This window comes from Pseudorasbora parva, chromosome 20 (genome assembly GCF_024679245.1).
Source record: "Pseudorasbora parva isolate DD20220531a chromosome 20, ASM2467924v1, whole genome shotgun sequence".
Lineage (NCBI taxonomy): Eukaryota > Metazoa > Chordata > Actinopteri > Cypriniformes > Gobionidae > Pseudorasbora > Pseudorasbora parva.
In genome coordinates this window covers 26,146,364-26,164,485 of record NC_090191.1, presented here as the reverse complement: position 1 = coordinate 26,164,485, position 18,122 = coordinate 26,146,364, and the positions used below count along the sequence as shown (strand labels likewise).

Here is an 18,122-nt window from a genome sequence, read left to right as displayed (position 1 = left end):
GCCGTCCGCCCTGCCTGAGGCTCCACAGGCGGTCTTCCGCTGCACAGTATGTGGCTGGGGACGTGGGAGATACGGGAACCAGGAGAATACCCATCGTAATGGAAGTCTTGTCGGTTTAGGTCGGTACTTTTGTTAAAGTTAGTGATGTTACGTCTGACACCGATGCTCCGAAGCTTGCTTCAAACTCGAACGGTCCTTGCAATGAACTACTGCTTCGGAGCTTTTATCATTACGTCACTAGTCACGTGAAAATGCCTTCTAAAGCAAACACACTGCTTCACTCCTGTAGTGAACCACCTGACTGCTTTGACAGCCCAATCAGTGTTGACAGGTTTGAAACCTGCCGGTTGTATTTCTTATATGCTTTCACACATGATACGGCCATGCTAAAAAATAAATAAATAAATCAAAACAATAAATAAATAAATAAATAAACACTATAGAAGACATTACTGAAATTCTATTGCATTTGATGGTTTTCATGGTTCTATTGGTGGGGCATCACATCCTAATGGAATATGTCCCACACACGAAAAAAAAAAAAAAAAAAATTCTGCAGTGGTTTAAATGGTAAAAGTTCCATTGGTATTTAATAGAAACCATTAGAATTTCTGTGATGGTTTCCAACTTTTTAAAGCTGGTCTGATCTTCTGTCCTTGTCTAAAGAAATCATGCTTAATGTTTTATTTTCAATGTAAACACATGAAATTCATCAGTATCTGTAAAATTCACCAACATAAACACGTAATAAACGGGGCGTTAACATAAGCCTACTTGCATTTTATGGTTGTCAGCTTTGTTGCATTACATTTACTTCACCAGGAGATGGTGCTGCAATTTCTATCTGAATGAAGCTTCGAGTAATGAACCATTTTCGACACAATTGTATCAGAAAGCAATAATGCTTTGAAACACTTCATTTGGCCATCACTAGTTACAGTTGCTGATGATGCAGACAAAGAGAGATCCAAGACATCCAAGCGAAACGGGTAGGCCTATTTATTTACAAAGACCTCAGACAGACCATCAACCAACAATATAGACTACATAACTTAACTTAAGAACCGACAATGAGTGAAGGGAGTGAGTCCAAACATAAAGGTGCGCTAACGATGAAGACCAGGTGCAGGGAATACGGGGAGAGTGGGAGAGATGATGAGGAAGTGAGTTCAGGTGTGAGACAGGGAGGATCATGGGAAATGGAGTGAGAGAGAGAGAGAGAGAGAGAGAGAGAGAGAGAGAGAGAGAGAGAGAGAGAGAGAGAGAGAGAGAGAGAGAGAGAGAGAGAGAGAGAGAGAGAGAGAGAGAGAGAAAATGTGAAAGCAACACTAAGATTCACACATCCACTAAAAAAACACTCAAGAAAATTAGTAGTATCTAGTTTAAATTATTATAAAAAATAAATTGCTAAACTTATTTTGATGAGTTAAAGCAATAAAAAAAAACATATTTTGTCATAATGTATTGATAATATAATTTTTACTGTCAAGCATTGCACAGTCACTTGCCAGTCACATCTGACTTTTGATTTTGCTCCCTGTAAAGCTAGCATGTAGCTATTAAACATGAATACTTGTTTTGGCAGTTGAGGTCAGTTCCAGTTTTGCTTAGTTTGTTATAAAAAATTATATTGCATTTACAATTTGAAACCAGCCCCCCATGCAAACTATAGAATTAAACCACTAAACCATCAGGGCTCACAGGAAGAGAGTCAGAACTGTCACTGGTTCCCACTCAAAGAAAAAGAAAACATGCTTTAGAAACCTAATATCATTTCTTCCAGGTTTTCCATATTGCAGAAGGTGAGTATTCTAAAGTATGTCATGATATAGGACGACAATGATGATGATGATGATGATGGTGTCTGAGAGTGTTTTTGTTTTCAGGTTCAGAATGAGGCCACAGACACATATGCTTCTCTTCAGCATGCGTATAAATAGTATGAGTTTGCAATCTCGTGGAATGTAGTGTATATGATACGCACTTTATGGCGTATTATACATACGAACCCCCCACCCCACCACCCTAAACCTACCCAAGAGCGTGTCATATGCACGCCATAAAGTGTATCATATGCACGCCAAAACTCATTTTGGCATATCCATTCCACGAGATTTCACACTCGTACTATTTATACGCATGACCATGAGTTTGTGTTGCTCTGATATGAGACTTTGAATATTAAGAGAGGTGACACACAATAAACAACAAACACACATTTCACCCCCTTCTGTGTTTTTTTCAGTCAGTTTTCTTTCAGGATTTATACAATGCATGTATTTCCACATGAAAGACTCATATAAAAACACATGGACAGAGACCAAGCCTAATTTTTTTTTGCTTGTCAGGATTTTTTTTTAGATGGCTTGATTTGATTTACTGTGCTGTAAAATATGTACTCTTTTTGTACAGAAAAAGTGATCCCACTTTATATTAGAAGTCTTTAACTACTATTTACTAATCACTTGATACAATGCACTGTGTTTATAAAAAAATACATATACATATCAAATACAGCTGTAATTATTAAATTATGTAATTACAGCTACACAGTTGAACCTTCTCTTACACCGTAGCCCTTAAAACCAACCCATACCACCAAACCTATCCCTAACCTGACCCGTATCTCACCTCAGAGGAACAAGTGTTTTTTATTACAATATTAACACAATAATGAAATTGTACTTATTTTTTTGATGTAAGTAGTTAGGACAGGGATGGGCAACTTCGGTCACTGACCTGCAGAGTTTAGCTCCAAATCTAATCAAACACACCTGATCCAGCTAATCAATGCTTTAGGATTTCTAGAAATCTACAGGTGATGAGTTTTTTGATTAGGGTCGGAGCTCAGGACAGTGGCCCTCCAGGACCGAAGTTGCCCATCCCTGAGTTAGGGAAACCTAATATAAAGTGTCTCAGAAAAAGCAGGCAAGCTTTGAGAAATATAAGCACTACCACATCATAACTGTGTTATGTTGCATAGTTACGTGCATTTTGTCATTGCAAACTGGCCTGTCAATAATCCTGTAACAGTTAACATCTTCATACACACATTCCACATTTAATTGAATTAAATTTACACAACTCAAACAATTCTTCATATTGGAGAGAAAACAGGTGTCACATTGTTCTGCATGTTATACATGGGCCCCTTTCAGGGCATCTCACCATCTGTCTCATATCTACCATACTTAAATATCTTTTTATTCATATTTGTACTTCTGAACCCCATCCTGGCCTAAAGTGCAATAGTTTGTGTGTTATATTAGTCATTAGACTGTGCACGGATATTTACCTGGAATAGTAGACTATCCATTTGGCTTACAATGATTTCAGACAAATTTATTATATTCTCTCACACTATTTAAGAAAAGGAGATATCAAAAAAATGTATACTGTATGTACATGTATTCTAATTTGTATTTAATATATCTCATTTGTGTCTGTGAACTATTATATTGACTCTGACAAAAAAAAGCTGTACATTTAGGATTTTAGATGCATATTTTGTGTAGTTTATGCATTAACACACACTAACAATGAGCAATATGTGTTTAGAACCTTTATTAATCTTTGTTACTATTAGTAAACAAAAAAATAAATAAATAATGGATTATTGTTTGTTCATGTTAACAATGCTTTAACAAATGTGGACAAATACAAAGTTGAAGTAAAACAAAGTGTTGAAGAAGTAGTGTTGTTTGTTAGTTAATGTTCACTAATAACTTATGTTAATAACTGAAACATACTGTAAAGTGTTACCTATGTTTTTATTAAGTAAGTCTGTTATTTTAAAAGGCTGCTGCTGATGAGTTCATACAACAATACAGATTCTTGAAATATTATTTCCCTTTTCTGAACAAAGCTGTGATTGCACTTTATCAGATGCTTTTGGTTTAAATAAAGAATTATACTCTATATATAATAATATATATTAGTAGTAGTAAATGAATACTGAGCAGGAAACTGATGCAAGGTCAAATAATTATTTTTTTAATACAGGAAAAAGTTAAAAACCTGTATAATCATTTTAATAAATTATTGATATGATCCTCCACTATGCACAAGGATGGTTCCTATTTACTATGTTATGTTGCTCTGTGAACAGAATGTATGTTGATGCCGACACAGGAAGTTGTTCACTAGCTGTCAGTCAGTTTATTAATTCACACAGCGCAGTTTCTCACAGTCTCAAATCATCGGCAGATGTCACAGTACGTAACTTCTGCATTTAGAAAAGAAATTACAATTTTTATCATCTCTAGCAACTCTTATAATTCCTCTTTAGATGTTTCTCCAGAAGTGTTTTTCAGTTTACTGATCTTGTGGACTCTTACAGTGAGTTCATAAATATCTGTTTGTTCAGTAATTACGAAAATTATCAGTTTATGATCAGGCTAACTTTATGATTTCTATTAGTTTGTTTTTGTTGTGTGTGTTTCCTCACAGGACTGAGTGTCTGTTAATGAAGAGATGAATAAGGCAGAGGAAATCATTCTTTTCTCTTTTCTGCTACAAGGTGTGGTTTACCTTCTTTTCTTTACATTTAGTTTTTAAACAACAAAAGTGTGACGTAAATGAGACCGTGAATTCAAGTGTTTAACTATATCGTTCTGATGTTGAAATCAGTTATTTTCTCAAGAAAAACTACTTAAGAATATTATTACTATTTACATTTTATTGCAGTTAAAAATATTTTATTTCACTGTCGCTGCTGTTCTGCTAATGCTTACTTTTTAAACAATGGTCGTGATGCAAATGAATGTTTTATAATGGAACATTTTTGTGTAACAACAGAAATTGTCTGTCTGAATGCTGCAGTGTTTGTTTCTGCTTGTGTCTGAATGTTTTCATCATGTATGTGTTGTAGGTGTTTGCTGTAGAAATTTCAACATCAGTCTGCCAGAGAAGATTAAAGCTCTCAGTGGATCCTGTGTGATCATAAAGTGCACATTTGAGATTGAGGAAAAATATGACACATACCTCACTGAGAGTGCAGCTACAGGAATTTGGCGCAAAGATGGAATCAATACAAACAACCAAGTGTTTAACTCTAGAGATCCCAACAGTCGCTTTAAAGGGGAAATAACGGGAACACTACATGAGAAGAACTGCACCACTATATTTTATGATGTTAGTTCAGGTCACAATGGTAAATATTACTTCAGGATTGAGAGTGATGGTCTGAAATACAACTATGAATCTAGCCCCTCCACTATAAATGTCATTGGTGAGTGATTTGAGCCTTTTATTTTTTTAATTAATATTTTAAATACATTTGTCATGCCAAATACATTTAAATGTACAAATGTATATTTTAAATACATTTGTCCTTTACTAGCTGTTGTATTTATGTGTCTTTCAGAGTCTCCGCCCGAACCCACAGTGAAGCTGATTGAGGAACAGGAGGTGTTGGAGGAGAGCTCTGTGAGTCTGCGCTGCTCTGCTGAGTCTCTCTGCTCCTCTCCTCCACCAACTCTCACATGGAGCTCCACTCCCAGAATCCCCCTCAGTGAGATCAGACAACAGGAGCTCATCTCTGATCTGAACTTCACTGCGACTCACCGTCAACCCAGAGTCACTTTCACCTGCACTATAACCTACCAGCTACGGGACAAGAACAAAACAGCACTGGACAACATCACATTACATGTTCAGTGTAGGGATTTTCTGGCATCAGTTCTGTTCCCTTCCATTAGACACTATACTTGTATATGTATCACATCATTCTCTCTTTCTCTTGTTCAGATGCCTCTAAAATCTCTCCGTCCTCCAGCTGTAACGGATCTAATGTAACTGTGTGTTTCTGTGAGGTTGATGGGAATCCCTCTCCTGAACTGGAGTGGCGTCTGTCTGGACGTCCTGTCACTAACTCTTCAAACACGTTCATCAGTGAAGAGCGATTGAACAGCACAGGCTTGAGGAGCTCCATCACTCTACATCAGTCACTCACACACACATCCACTCTGGAGTGTGTCGGCAACAACACTCATGGCACTGCAAGAAAACTGCTCCAACTGCCTCTCTCTGTAAACCGTGAGTTTCAGTTCTGTGATCTATCCCATTGAAAACAAATTTCATCCTTCTAGGGCTGGGATAAACGATTATTTTTTAAACGATTAATCTAGCGATTATTTTTTCGATGCATCGATTAATCTAACGATTAATTTTTCCTGTCCGATTCGGTTACGATTCGATTTGATTACCGATTATCTCCCCATTAATTGCCTAATAGCAATTTATACATGTTGATTTAATTGCTCTTAAAATTCCAAAGTAAGACTATACAAGAGCAATGCATTCAATAAAACCCTGAAAACATAAAGTAGGCTACACACACACACACACACACACACACACACACACACACACACACACACACACACACACACACACACACACACACACACACACACACACACACACACAAATAAATAAGTATTAACCTACAACAAAGAAACATATTATACGATTTTTCTATGTATGCAACTCAGCCTACAGGCTATGCCCATCGATTAAATATCAACAAGTTGGTTAATCAAATCCGGGGACACACTGCAAGCGTGAGCGTCTCGGCTGCGTGGCGTGTCCGTTTTTGTTTCGGCTCACATGTTAACAGGTTGGAGTTTGCACACTGCCTGTGACGCGCGGAAAACGCGTGCATGCTGGAAATAGAAGAGCGCCTATTTTTCACTTGTGTTGGGAGCGTCTCCGGGCAAAATAGAATAGGAAAAGATGTTTATATATCATTTTGACACGAATACATATTATTAAATTACATTTTCATGTTTGAAAGTCTATAGGTTTACATAAATGCAGATATAGGCCTAATTGTAATAATAAAAAACGTCAATTATCGATTTTGAAATATTGCAACTGTCAATACAGAACGAAATATTATGTAGCCTATTTTGCCGTCAATACCATAGATATGTGGCTACTCCCGACGTTTTCTTTGCTGTATCAGTAGGCTATTTATGTTTAACATTAGGAATAGGGCTTCCCTCCGCATCAATAGCAGCAGCAGCGCCGCGTCAGACACGCTTCTAGTGTGCAAAGGCAGAGAAAACGCCACGCAGCCCCGTGGCTGATCCGCAACAGAAACGCCACGCGCATCCGCGGCATGACAGTGAAAAAAGTTACATGTAGAGTGCATTATGGGCGCCAATATTCCGTTTAAAACCGGAATAGTCCTGGGATGAAACTTCTCACTTAGAGGATGGATACCCTCGGTCACATCAGCGCGATTAGACATTGAACATTTTAAATTTAAAACAGCTTATTATGTAGGTAACGTAGCCAATGTGTCTGATGCTTTCACTTGATGCAAACGTTTGTTTTTGTGATTAAAATACATCAAATATTACCAAAACATCTGTCTTCCTGTGTGCAGAAATTTGTTTATGTAGCCGTGACAAAAAAACGCGTGCGCGCATGCCTGTGATGCTCCGTGCGCACCGCGCGCCAACCCCATAGACTGTGGCCAACCCGCAAGCCTTGCACTTCTGAAAGTCTGAGGAGCCACTCGTGTTGCTACCATAGATATACATAATAAATAATATATTTAATTACATAATATACTTTATTATGTACATCTATGGTTGCTACTACGTCGACGCGTTGTCCCAGCCCTACATCCTACTCATTCTCCTTACTGCTTATCCTCTACAGCAGTGGTTCTCAAACTTGTCCTGGAGGACCACCAGCCCTACACATTTTGTATGTCTCCCTATATCTGACACACACATTTCAGGTCTTGCAGTCTCTAATGAGCTCATGAGTTGAATCAGGTGTGTTAGAAAAGGGAGACATACAAAATGTGCAGGGCTGGTGGTCCTCCAGGACCGGTTTGAGAACCACTGCTCTACAGGGTTGTGGGAAATTGAGGATCTGTCAGCTGATGATTAGTGAATGAAAATAAGCTGTAACACTATTCATTAATGCTTATCTCTTACGTTTCATATCGTTCCCATGCTCCTGCCCTCATTATTTTGTTGTTTAAAGATTACGATATGACTCACTAGTCCTTGTTTAACTGAATCAGTGATCATTCCTTTTATTCCTCTTTAGATGTGAATCTTTCCTCTGTGATGATTGGAGTTGCTGTTGGAGCTGTGCTGGTCATTATGTTCTGTGCCGTTACATTTATCTGTGTACGGTAGGTGAACGACACATAATGTATTAAGAACCATAACAGAACAACAATAATACAGTAAATTACTCAGAGAGAAGATCACAGAACAGACTCAACATATGATAATGAGCTGATGGGTTTTGCTGTATATAAACTCAGATGCTTTACTAACAAATGGTGCAGATGAAAGTGATTTATTCAGTTATGTGGCGGAAAATACATAAATACAACTTTATTCCAAGAACAGTAACAACTATTGAACATAATAATAATAATAATACAAATATTCTAAAGGTTTACATAATGATTCCAAAAATGTTATTTGACTATAATAAAGTAATAACATGTTTTCTTACATTTTGAATAGATGTGAGATTGTACATTTTAATATACTACTTTTACTCTTTTTTTAATTAAAAGTTTTTTTATTTAGAAATTACTAACGTGTTTAATTATATAAGTGATCTATTCAAATCACAGTATGTAGGAGTTTCATTTTTACATAATGTATATTCAATCAGAACAGATTTTAGTAAAACAATTCAAACCAAGAGGCATTTATAAAAAAAAAAAAAAATAAAAAAATAAAAAAAATAGGACAAGCAAAACAGTTCACCAAAAAAGCATTGAAATGATTAAAAATAGATATAGAATTTAAAATGAACATGAAACATCTTTGGACACTAAGTGTTACTGAGAAAGCAGCACTATGGTTCACGCATCCACAAAAATACCCCACACACACTCAACACCAGTTATACCAAAATAACAAATAATAGAAGTTTATTCTGAGAAAAGCTCTGACATGATTCGTTTGCAGATACCACTCGCTGTCATTTTGTATCTTCCTTGCAGTTGACATTCAGACATTTTTAAGTTTGACTAAGTTGTCAAAAACAATTTGGGGGTCACAGAACAACACTGTAAAAAAAAAAAAAAAAAAAAGTTGCAGCATGAAATTAAGTACAATCAACTTGGACGTTTAAGTCATTTCAACCTTAATTACCAGTTTAATTCATATTTAACTGACTTAAAATTAGTTGTATCTATAATTGCACTTTAAAAAAACAAATAAATATAGGCCCCAATTGAACATTTTCTAGTAACTGATCACAGCTAAATTTTTTAGTTGGCCAAATTAAATATCTTTCAGTTAAATTGCTTCAATTTACAGTAATTCAATTTGGCCAACACAAAAATTTAGCTGTGATCAGTTACTAGAAAATTTTCAATTGGGGCCGGAATTATTATTATTTTAATTTTTTAAAAATTTTTTACAGTGTACTTAAAGAGAACACAGAACAGACACAACATATGATAATGAGCTGATTTTTGTCATATGCTCACATGCTTTTAGGGCATATTGTGCGGATGAAAGTGATGAAAGTGAAGTATTAATATAGCCTGACGTGGTCATAATCAATTCTAGTCAGAATATCTATGGAGCGAGGCCAGACCTAACTGCCCAACCTAAACATTTTGTGGGCGGGGCTAAGTTCGGCTGGCATCCAGGCTAACTAATTATGATAAACAACACTACATGAGTACTTTACACATTCTAGTCAGAATATGAGTCTGAAACTTCTCCATTGGGCTGTGATTATGGGGCGTGTCAACGGAACCAGGAAAGACCTCAATTGGACAGACCTACAACCAATCAGAGCAATGAAGCGACAACAGAGCTCAACTGCACTGTGTTGCCAAGTCTGCGTTTTTTCCTGCGGATTGTTTTCTATGTCCATGGGTTGAAGCGACTATTATGATAGACCCATGAGTGCAAATTTTAGCAGGCAACCTTGCCAAAATAACACACATTTTAGCCCTCAAACACTTTTTTTTCCCGAAGAACCCCACCTGAGAAGCTATTGTTTAGGGCTAGTAGTTGGCAGGTTTTGTTGTAAAAAATAACTGGAACAAACGATCTTTGCCGGTGTTGTAAAACAATAACATAATTTAATGATACACAGAGTACTTACCCAACATGATCAACATTTTTGAGAGAACTTGTGAAGTTGAATGCATATACAAACAAGCTCTCCGTTTAGGATTTGAACAAATATAATCCAAGCCCCTTTGATGACGTGCATGATTACATTTCTGTTTATCATCTGTCCATCATCGTCTAAAGCCCGCCCTGATGATTTCATTGGTCCGAACAGATTCTGTTCAGCGATAATAGGCTTGTTTTACATGAGCAAAATCTGCGCAGAACCGATCACCGGTGATCAGCGCGAGATGCATGCCGGTTAGAAATGTGTCCGAGGGCGGTCCGCCTCACTCTGATGTCATGCTGACGTATGTCAAAAATCTCTCGCGATGGCGAGGCGGATGTGTCGGATTCTGCAGTCGAGCGCAGCTGCTCTCCGACTGCGCTAAGCAAAAGCATGATGGGAAACGACTTGCTGACGACAGATTAATGCTCATTGGTTTAAACAACCGTGATGTCTGGTCCTTTTTTTTTAAATATTTGATTTTAAAACTCTGATATCATGTTTTTATGTCTATAAATTATGTGTGAATATTCCCAAACTCTCGCAGAGTGCGATCTCTCTGTTGATTATGTGATTGTTGTCATATTAATAAAAATATTTAAAAACATGTATGTAATTAAAGTAAAAATGCTTGATAAACAGGTCTTTCGAATGGAAATAAATATCAAAAACTTTGGGTGTCTTGTTCATAATATTTATTTTCATATAAAAGCAACAGAACTTAAATTACATTCAGTTTACCAGCAAGAGAGCGCACGAGTGTGAATCCCGCGATATCCGCAACTGATCTCGCAGGTGTCTGATCCACTATGAGAAGAGAGAACTGTCCGGCTTGCCTGCTCTTTTTTCACTCCTCCCCTCACTGCAGCCACCTAGTCTCGCCTTTATACTCGCCTATAGATTAGGCGCATCTCAAACAAGCCTAATCACTCCTCTATGGAGGGAGGCCAGACCTAACTGCCCAACCTAAACATTTTGTGGGCGGGGCTAAGTTCGGCTGGCATCCAGGCTAACTAATTATGATAAACAACACTACACAAGTACTTCACACATCCACTAAAACCACTTTGGCAAAAATAAAGCAGAGAATAGAGAAATAAGAAAAGCTCTTACATCATTTGTTTGCCGATGCCACTTGCTTTGTCATTTTGTAATGTATTGGACATTCCAACCCAATTTTACAGAAATTTGTATGTATTTTACGAGGTGGCTAATTCGTATACTACATTTGTACCTACCTCTTACCCCACCCATAAACCAATAGATACTATTTACACTTATTGAAATAAAAAAATGAATTTGAGTTGATATAATGAAGGAAGTTAGTTTAATTAATAGAAACTAAAAATATTATTGAATCTGAACCACATAAAAAATTTGATAAATTATGAAAATCGCACAATGTGGCATGTTTCAATTCATCATCACAAATAAAACACACAATTACCCAATATGCTTCACAATCTTTTAATAATATTTAAATCAAGTTTGTCGATTCTCAAAAATGTTCATTGTATTAACTCATTTTTAATTTCAATGAACTCAATGAATTTCAAGGCAACCAGGTAACTTATTTTTGACATTTTTACATTATTTTGACATAGTAATTACATATAATTTATACTTTTTGACAGATAAATACTATTTGCACCTTAGTATTGTTGTACATTAACAGGACGCAATAATAACAGAGTGTAAATTATTATTTTTATCTGAGTTATTAAATGAATGCCGCCTTAAAAGGACAATAAAAGCCCGTTACAAACGTGGTGTAAATGTCAAACTCACGGAGGCGCTGGAGAACTCGGAACAGGAATCTTTAATGGATAGTCAACTCAGGAACATACAAACACACCACTAAACATGTACATTGACAGACAAACACTGAGGAGAAGCTGAGAACTAAACACACAGGGATAACAAGGTGAAGGACACAGGTGATAGACATAACTCATTAGACAGACTAGGGAGAAACTAGGTCACAGGGGAATGAACTCAAAACACAAAGAACACAGCAGACAGGGCATACATGTAACACCCACCCCTAACTCCTAATTTGTTAGGTGGAGCTAGTGCAAATAGCACTTTTTGCACTTGGTGTGAACAGATACTCCATCACAAATTCATACGAATTAGCCACCTCGTAAAAAAACGTTCAAAATGGTCGTGAGATAGCATTGGACATTCAGACATTTTTAAGTGTGAATGTGTTATAATACTTTTGGGGTCACTGGTATATAGCCTACTTTTTGGGGGTCGCTAGTACAGAACTGATATTAAACATGAACCCATGCTTTTCAGAAAAAAAAGTATTAAGCTTCAGCAGACTACAAGAGAAGGTGCTACAAGAAGCATTTCGACCAGTGATGTGAGTTATAAATTACACAAAATCACACAAACGATGTATTTACTACAAGAATCTAAAGTTGTAAGCAATTGTAAATACCCTTTTTACCAACCAAATAAAGTAAACAAACTGCTAAACACATTAGAGCTTTCAGTCACTGATCTAACCCTGTGACCGTCAATCTTTTAGGCCGTTCCACACGAGAATGGAGAGGAGTCCGTTAATGCCAATGATGTCGAGATGTCTTCTGCTGGAACTGCCACAGAAAATTCAGAGTCCCTCATTTATTCTTCCATTGACTTCAACAAATTTACCCCAGAGTCACGAGAGTTTAAAGGTGTTTCCTCACTTGATGCTGACTACGCTGTTGTCAAACGTTCTGGACGAGTGGCAAAGGCAGAGAGCTCAGTGGGCGAGTCTTTAAGAACAGCAGACACTCGGGTGATTGTAAAAGCAGATGTGATTACTAAACCAAAAGAGTCAAAGGATGTTGAGAAAGAGCTGTTTGCAGACTCCTCTCCGCTTTATGCAACTGTTAAACATCGTAAGCCATAGAGATCTTCAGCAGGGGTGTGCTTTTTTTTTTTAATTTTAAATTTGCATTTAATTTTGGAAATAGCATTTTAGTGTTAGGAATACAATAATCAATTAGAATAATGGCATTATAATGGTAATGCCTCTAAACTCTTTTTCTTGTCTCACTGATTGTTTTATACATAAAACTTTTTTTTTCTGCCAGGAGTGTTAAGATAATGCATGTAAGATTTAGCTTTTAATAATTCCGAATTTGAACTTAAATTAGTATTGCATGTCCATGTGTTTATTGTTTATGTGGCTGATTCACATTTGGCCAACTGAAAAATGTAGATGTGATCAGTCACTGGAAAATTTTCAATTGGAGATTGATTATTTTCCAGTGTGGCTGCCTTGATCCTTGACATATTGCTATGTTTTCTCTTTCTACTTCTACAAGTTTGATGAAAACATTTTAATAAAAACATTTCCAGTAGATGAGTCGCTTTAAAATCAATGTAAATTATTACTTTCCATGTTACTGCAAAAACAACAACAAAAAACCTCTTGTAAAAGTGGGATAAAAAGGGTAAAAAAAGAAAAGTATAATCCATCTCAGTTGGTCTAATGGTTCCTAGACCAATTTTAATGTAATATTTTTGAGTGATTAGCTCTGTGTAGCCTATTGGTATTGCAAATTTATAATGAGAAGATGCCATGGTAAAATAAAAGTTTAGCGATATCTTCCAAAGATGTTTTAATTTTGCCGTAAATTGTTGTATATATATTGTTGTATATAAATTGCTGTATATATAGTGTTGATATGGTTTCATCATGTTGGCATGTGTGGAAAGTTTTAAACGTGTGTTACAACTAACCCTGTGCTAGGTTGTTCCCTGCTTAACCCACATCAAATTAAACAATTACCATAATTTTACAAATGTTTATGACTGGCATTCATTTGCATGTCAATGAAGTATAAAACAATGGTTCTCAACCAGAAGGTTCTCAGATGCCACTTGATTTGTCATTTCTGTTAACTGTCACTGACCCACTGGTGGGCCCGTTTGCCACTGCATGTTTAAAACAATTATATCCTATATTTATCCTAATCTAATGTTGACCAATTATATATCATTCAAAAGCTCAAGAACTCAAGTTTTTTTCTTCAAAACTCACCGTTTTGAAATCGAACCTTGTGTTACCATGGAAATGGTGGTCTAAATTATTTTAGTGGGCTCCTCCCTAAGTGGCGTCATCATGTTTCATACTTATTTAAAGCTGCTGTCCATGACTTTTTTGTGTTCAAGATTTACAAAAATGTTATAATGAGAATGTACAACATGAATCCATTTTACAAACCGATGCTTTTGTCTTAATCATTATGGTAAACTTATAATAAGCATTTATATTGGGACTATTTCAGGCCAGACTGGTAAGTACCGCTGCGGAGGAGCACAGTCCCTGCGTGATCCGCCATAGACATAAACAGAGAGAAGTAGCTCCGGCTGCACTGTTCTTTCACAAGATGCATGCAGTTTTGTTTATTAATCACTAGAGTGCAAAACGTTACAGACTGCAGCTTTAACTACTTTATAATAAAAACCTTTTCTAATCTTGACAAAACACTTGACTATTTGTGGTACAGCGCCTAAACAAAATATCATGGGAACTTCAATTTTTGTGATAACAACTTCAAATTTGGAACACAAATTGATTAGACATTTAGCTTTGATTTGATAGTCACTTTATATTATGATTAACATATATATTTTATATTAAATGTTAAATATTTAGTATAGTATATTTGATGTACAGTAAATTTAAACTTCTAAAACTTTTTTATACTTTAATTTATTGAAGATATTTCACTTGGGCAATACTCTGCTGACTGGCATCTTTAAAATGAGCATTCTTGAATTGCAACCATTTAAGTTTTGATAGTGAATATTTATGTTTATTTTCAAAAAGGGTCAGTTAACAGGTTAAGGCAATGCCAATTAGACATTTTCAAGTGTGACTGAGGAGCTGCGGTTACATTTTTTAAATAAATGATACATTCCAGTCCTCTCTGACCTATTGATATCTCTAAAGCCCATATATTACTGTACTTGAACATGAACACATGCTTTTCAGAAAGTGCTATTTTAAAGACCTTTAACCTCCTGTTATTTTCAGAAAAAGGAGACTTTCTGAAAAGTAGACATGCTACAATAAGCATTTTGCACAATGAAGTGAGTTACAGCACAAACAATTACAATTTATTCACAATGCAACACAAAAACCTAAAAGTACTTACGCTACCAAAACAAGCAGATAAACTGCTGAACCATTTAACTCTAACATTAACTCTCTCTTTCTATCACTAAATGGCCATTCCAGGAAGTTCAGTCAGTATATTGTGATGTTCACACAACACACACCCACTCAGTCTCAAATTAGCAGTAGTAAGAAATTGGTCCATAAATATTAGGCCTACATTTCAAGTTGAGGTGGAAAAATTAATCAAATGAAAGCTGGGAAATAATGAGAGAACACAATAACTAATAACTATGATTTGTTGTGTGTGTGTATATATATATATATATATATATATATATATATATATATATATATATATATATATATATATATATATATATATATATATATATATATATATATATATATATCAGAGAGGACACAGAAAACTGTGGCCCGTTCTTTGTACCTCGCTTAAAGAGTTAGTTCACCCAAAAATGAAATTTATGTTATTAATGACACCCTAATGTCGTTCCACACCCGTAAGACCTCCCTTCATCTTCGGAACACAGTTTAAGATATTTTATATTTTAGTCCCAGAGACACTTTACTGTCCATGTCAAAAAAGGGAATAAAAACATCATCAAAGTAGTCCAGTGACATCAGTTAGTTATAGTTAGAATCTCTTGAATCACCGGAAATACATTTCGGTCCAAAAATAACAAAAACTATGACTTTATCCAGCATTGTCTTCTCTTCCGTGTTCCTCAAATAAAAAATCTAACGGTTATGAATCAGTGAATCGATCAATGATTCAGATCGCCAATGTCACGTTACTTTAGCAGTTTGGCAGTTTGACACGCGAGCCGAACTGCTGAAATTACGTGACATTTGTGATCCATACCGTCCTTGAACATAAACACATGCTTTTCAGAACGTGCTATTTTAAAGGCTGTGTTATTTTCAGAAAAAAAGGAGACTTCTGAAAAAAGTAGACGTGTACGCTACAATGAGCATTTCGAACAATGAAGTGAGTTACAGCACAAACAATTACAATTTATTCACAATGCAACACAAATTTATCTTTTGTGATGCTTTAGTTGTGCCCTTTGTAGTGCTTTCACAGTATTTACTTTAAAGGGATTGTTCACCCAAACATGAACATTTTGTTTATCTGTATTGAATTTGTATAAACCGCTATATAAGTTAACTTGAATAATGAGTATAAAGGCACAATTATCTCACTAAAATAACAATTCTAGTTGCACTGGTCCCTTGTTTCACATGCCATTCAATAAACATGAAACTCAAATCTACCAAAGAATTCTTTGACAAGGAACTTTCTCTTGTTTTAGAGTTAAAGCACTATGTAACTTTTCTGACCGCTAGAGGGTGCCCATTCAAAACAAAGGCATAGTTTGACATGTGGTCTTCACCTCACAGCCGGTGGAAAAGAACCGGGATAGGACTCGGGTAGAAATCAAGCTCATGGAAGCGATTATTAACGTTACTGTAGTATGAAGCAGAGCAGGACCGAGTGTTGAAGGAGCTGAGCAAGGCCACTGAAGCGATTGTTACACAGCACATGGCTCGCGAGCAGCGGGACTTTTATTATGACGGGACACAGTTGCCGGCGCCATTTCCCCATTTTCCAGTCATGAGTATGAGGTAACACAACTTTTTTTTAATAATATTAGATACATTTAAGTGTGTTTAAAATGTTATAACGTTAATCTGTGCGTTCGCTTGGCTGCTGTGACACTTGTTCACACTGTTAAGAGTAAATCGCTTCTGCAGAATAAAAATGGAAACCGAGGTAACGCAAATAGGACGCAATTGACTGGAGACTCCCTTAGACGCCCCGGTTCATTGGTTAAAATAGCAATTTTCTCAGATTTTACAAATAGTTGGAAACATTTGGGATATTGTAAGAACTCAACTGAACAAAAAACTGGCCTAGTGGTTTTTGGATATTTTGCTGCAAAAAATCCTAAATTGTACACCTTTAATTCCCCAAATTCCTTAAAACAAAACACTTTTATCTCAAGAAAAGCTAGGTTTATTTTCTTGGGGACCCACCACTCTGCACATTTTCATGCCTTTCTTATTTGTCACATTTAGGGGCTGTTTACATGACACGTTTTAGATGTTCATGTACATGACACCAGTGTTCTGTATTTTTTCAAAAGTTGAAAATAGGTTTCAAAGTGCAAGTTTTCAAAAAAAAAAAAGTTTCCGTTTTAATTGTGTAAACTACAAAAAAATTGCATTTGTGAAAACGGTGACATCATGCGCAAAATTATAGACACAGGACATCAGCGTAACAGTCAAACACATGGAACATAGGAAAAGTAGTGGAATGCGCTATAGTTTGAAAAGAAATGGGATATACTATGCAAGCTCATTAATCAAAAGTCTAATTGGTGAAAAGTTTGACTAAATGCAATGGCTATCATTAAAATTCATGGGAATTTTAGAGGGACAAAATGTTTATCGTTGGACCGCCTCACTTCCAAGCCTGATGCCTAGTAATCGCACAGGGCGTATGATAAAGCCCTAAGTCTTTTGGAATTCCTGTGTTCATTTTTATCTTCACGTGTGTTGGCTACCACACCTGTTACAAATGAAACAGATTGGACTAAGGAATGCAAAAGCCAGACCTGAGCAGAAGTGATGTCAAGGAAACAAGGAAACTTATCTGTATTTAATGCAAAACATCTGTGGAAGAATGGGTATGTCAAAATTTTATCTGTTTACAACTTGTGATTGCTTGCTTTCACTTTTGTTTTTTCTACAGTCATCAGGTATTTTGTTTCTACATTTGCAAATAACCTAGGATTTTTTTATACAAAAAACATAATCATTTGTCTACTGCAGAGTTATGGTGTCTCTCCAT

At 36.1% G+C, this 18,122-nt stretch overlaps 1 protein-coding gene across 1 annotated transcript; it reads left to right on the top strand.

Moving 5' to 3' along the window:
* Positions 1-1,112: 1,112 nt before the first annotated feature.
* On the top strand, positions 1,113-13,897 carry LOC137049105 (sialic acid-binding Ig-like lectin 13). Its single transcript, XM_067427490.1, has 7 exons — positions 1,113-1,173; positions 4,871-5,230; positions 5,366-5,659; positions 5,749-6,036; positions 8,071-8,158; positions 12,427-12,493; positions 12,662-13,897. Exons 1-7 carry the CDS (start codon positions 1,113-1,115, stop codon positions 13,025-13,027), a joined length of 1,524 nt encoding a protein of 507 aa, XP_067283591.1. The 3' UTR covers positions 13,028-13,897.
* Positions 13,898-18,122: the final 4,225 nt, after the last annotated feature.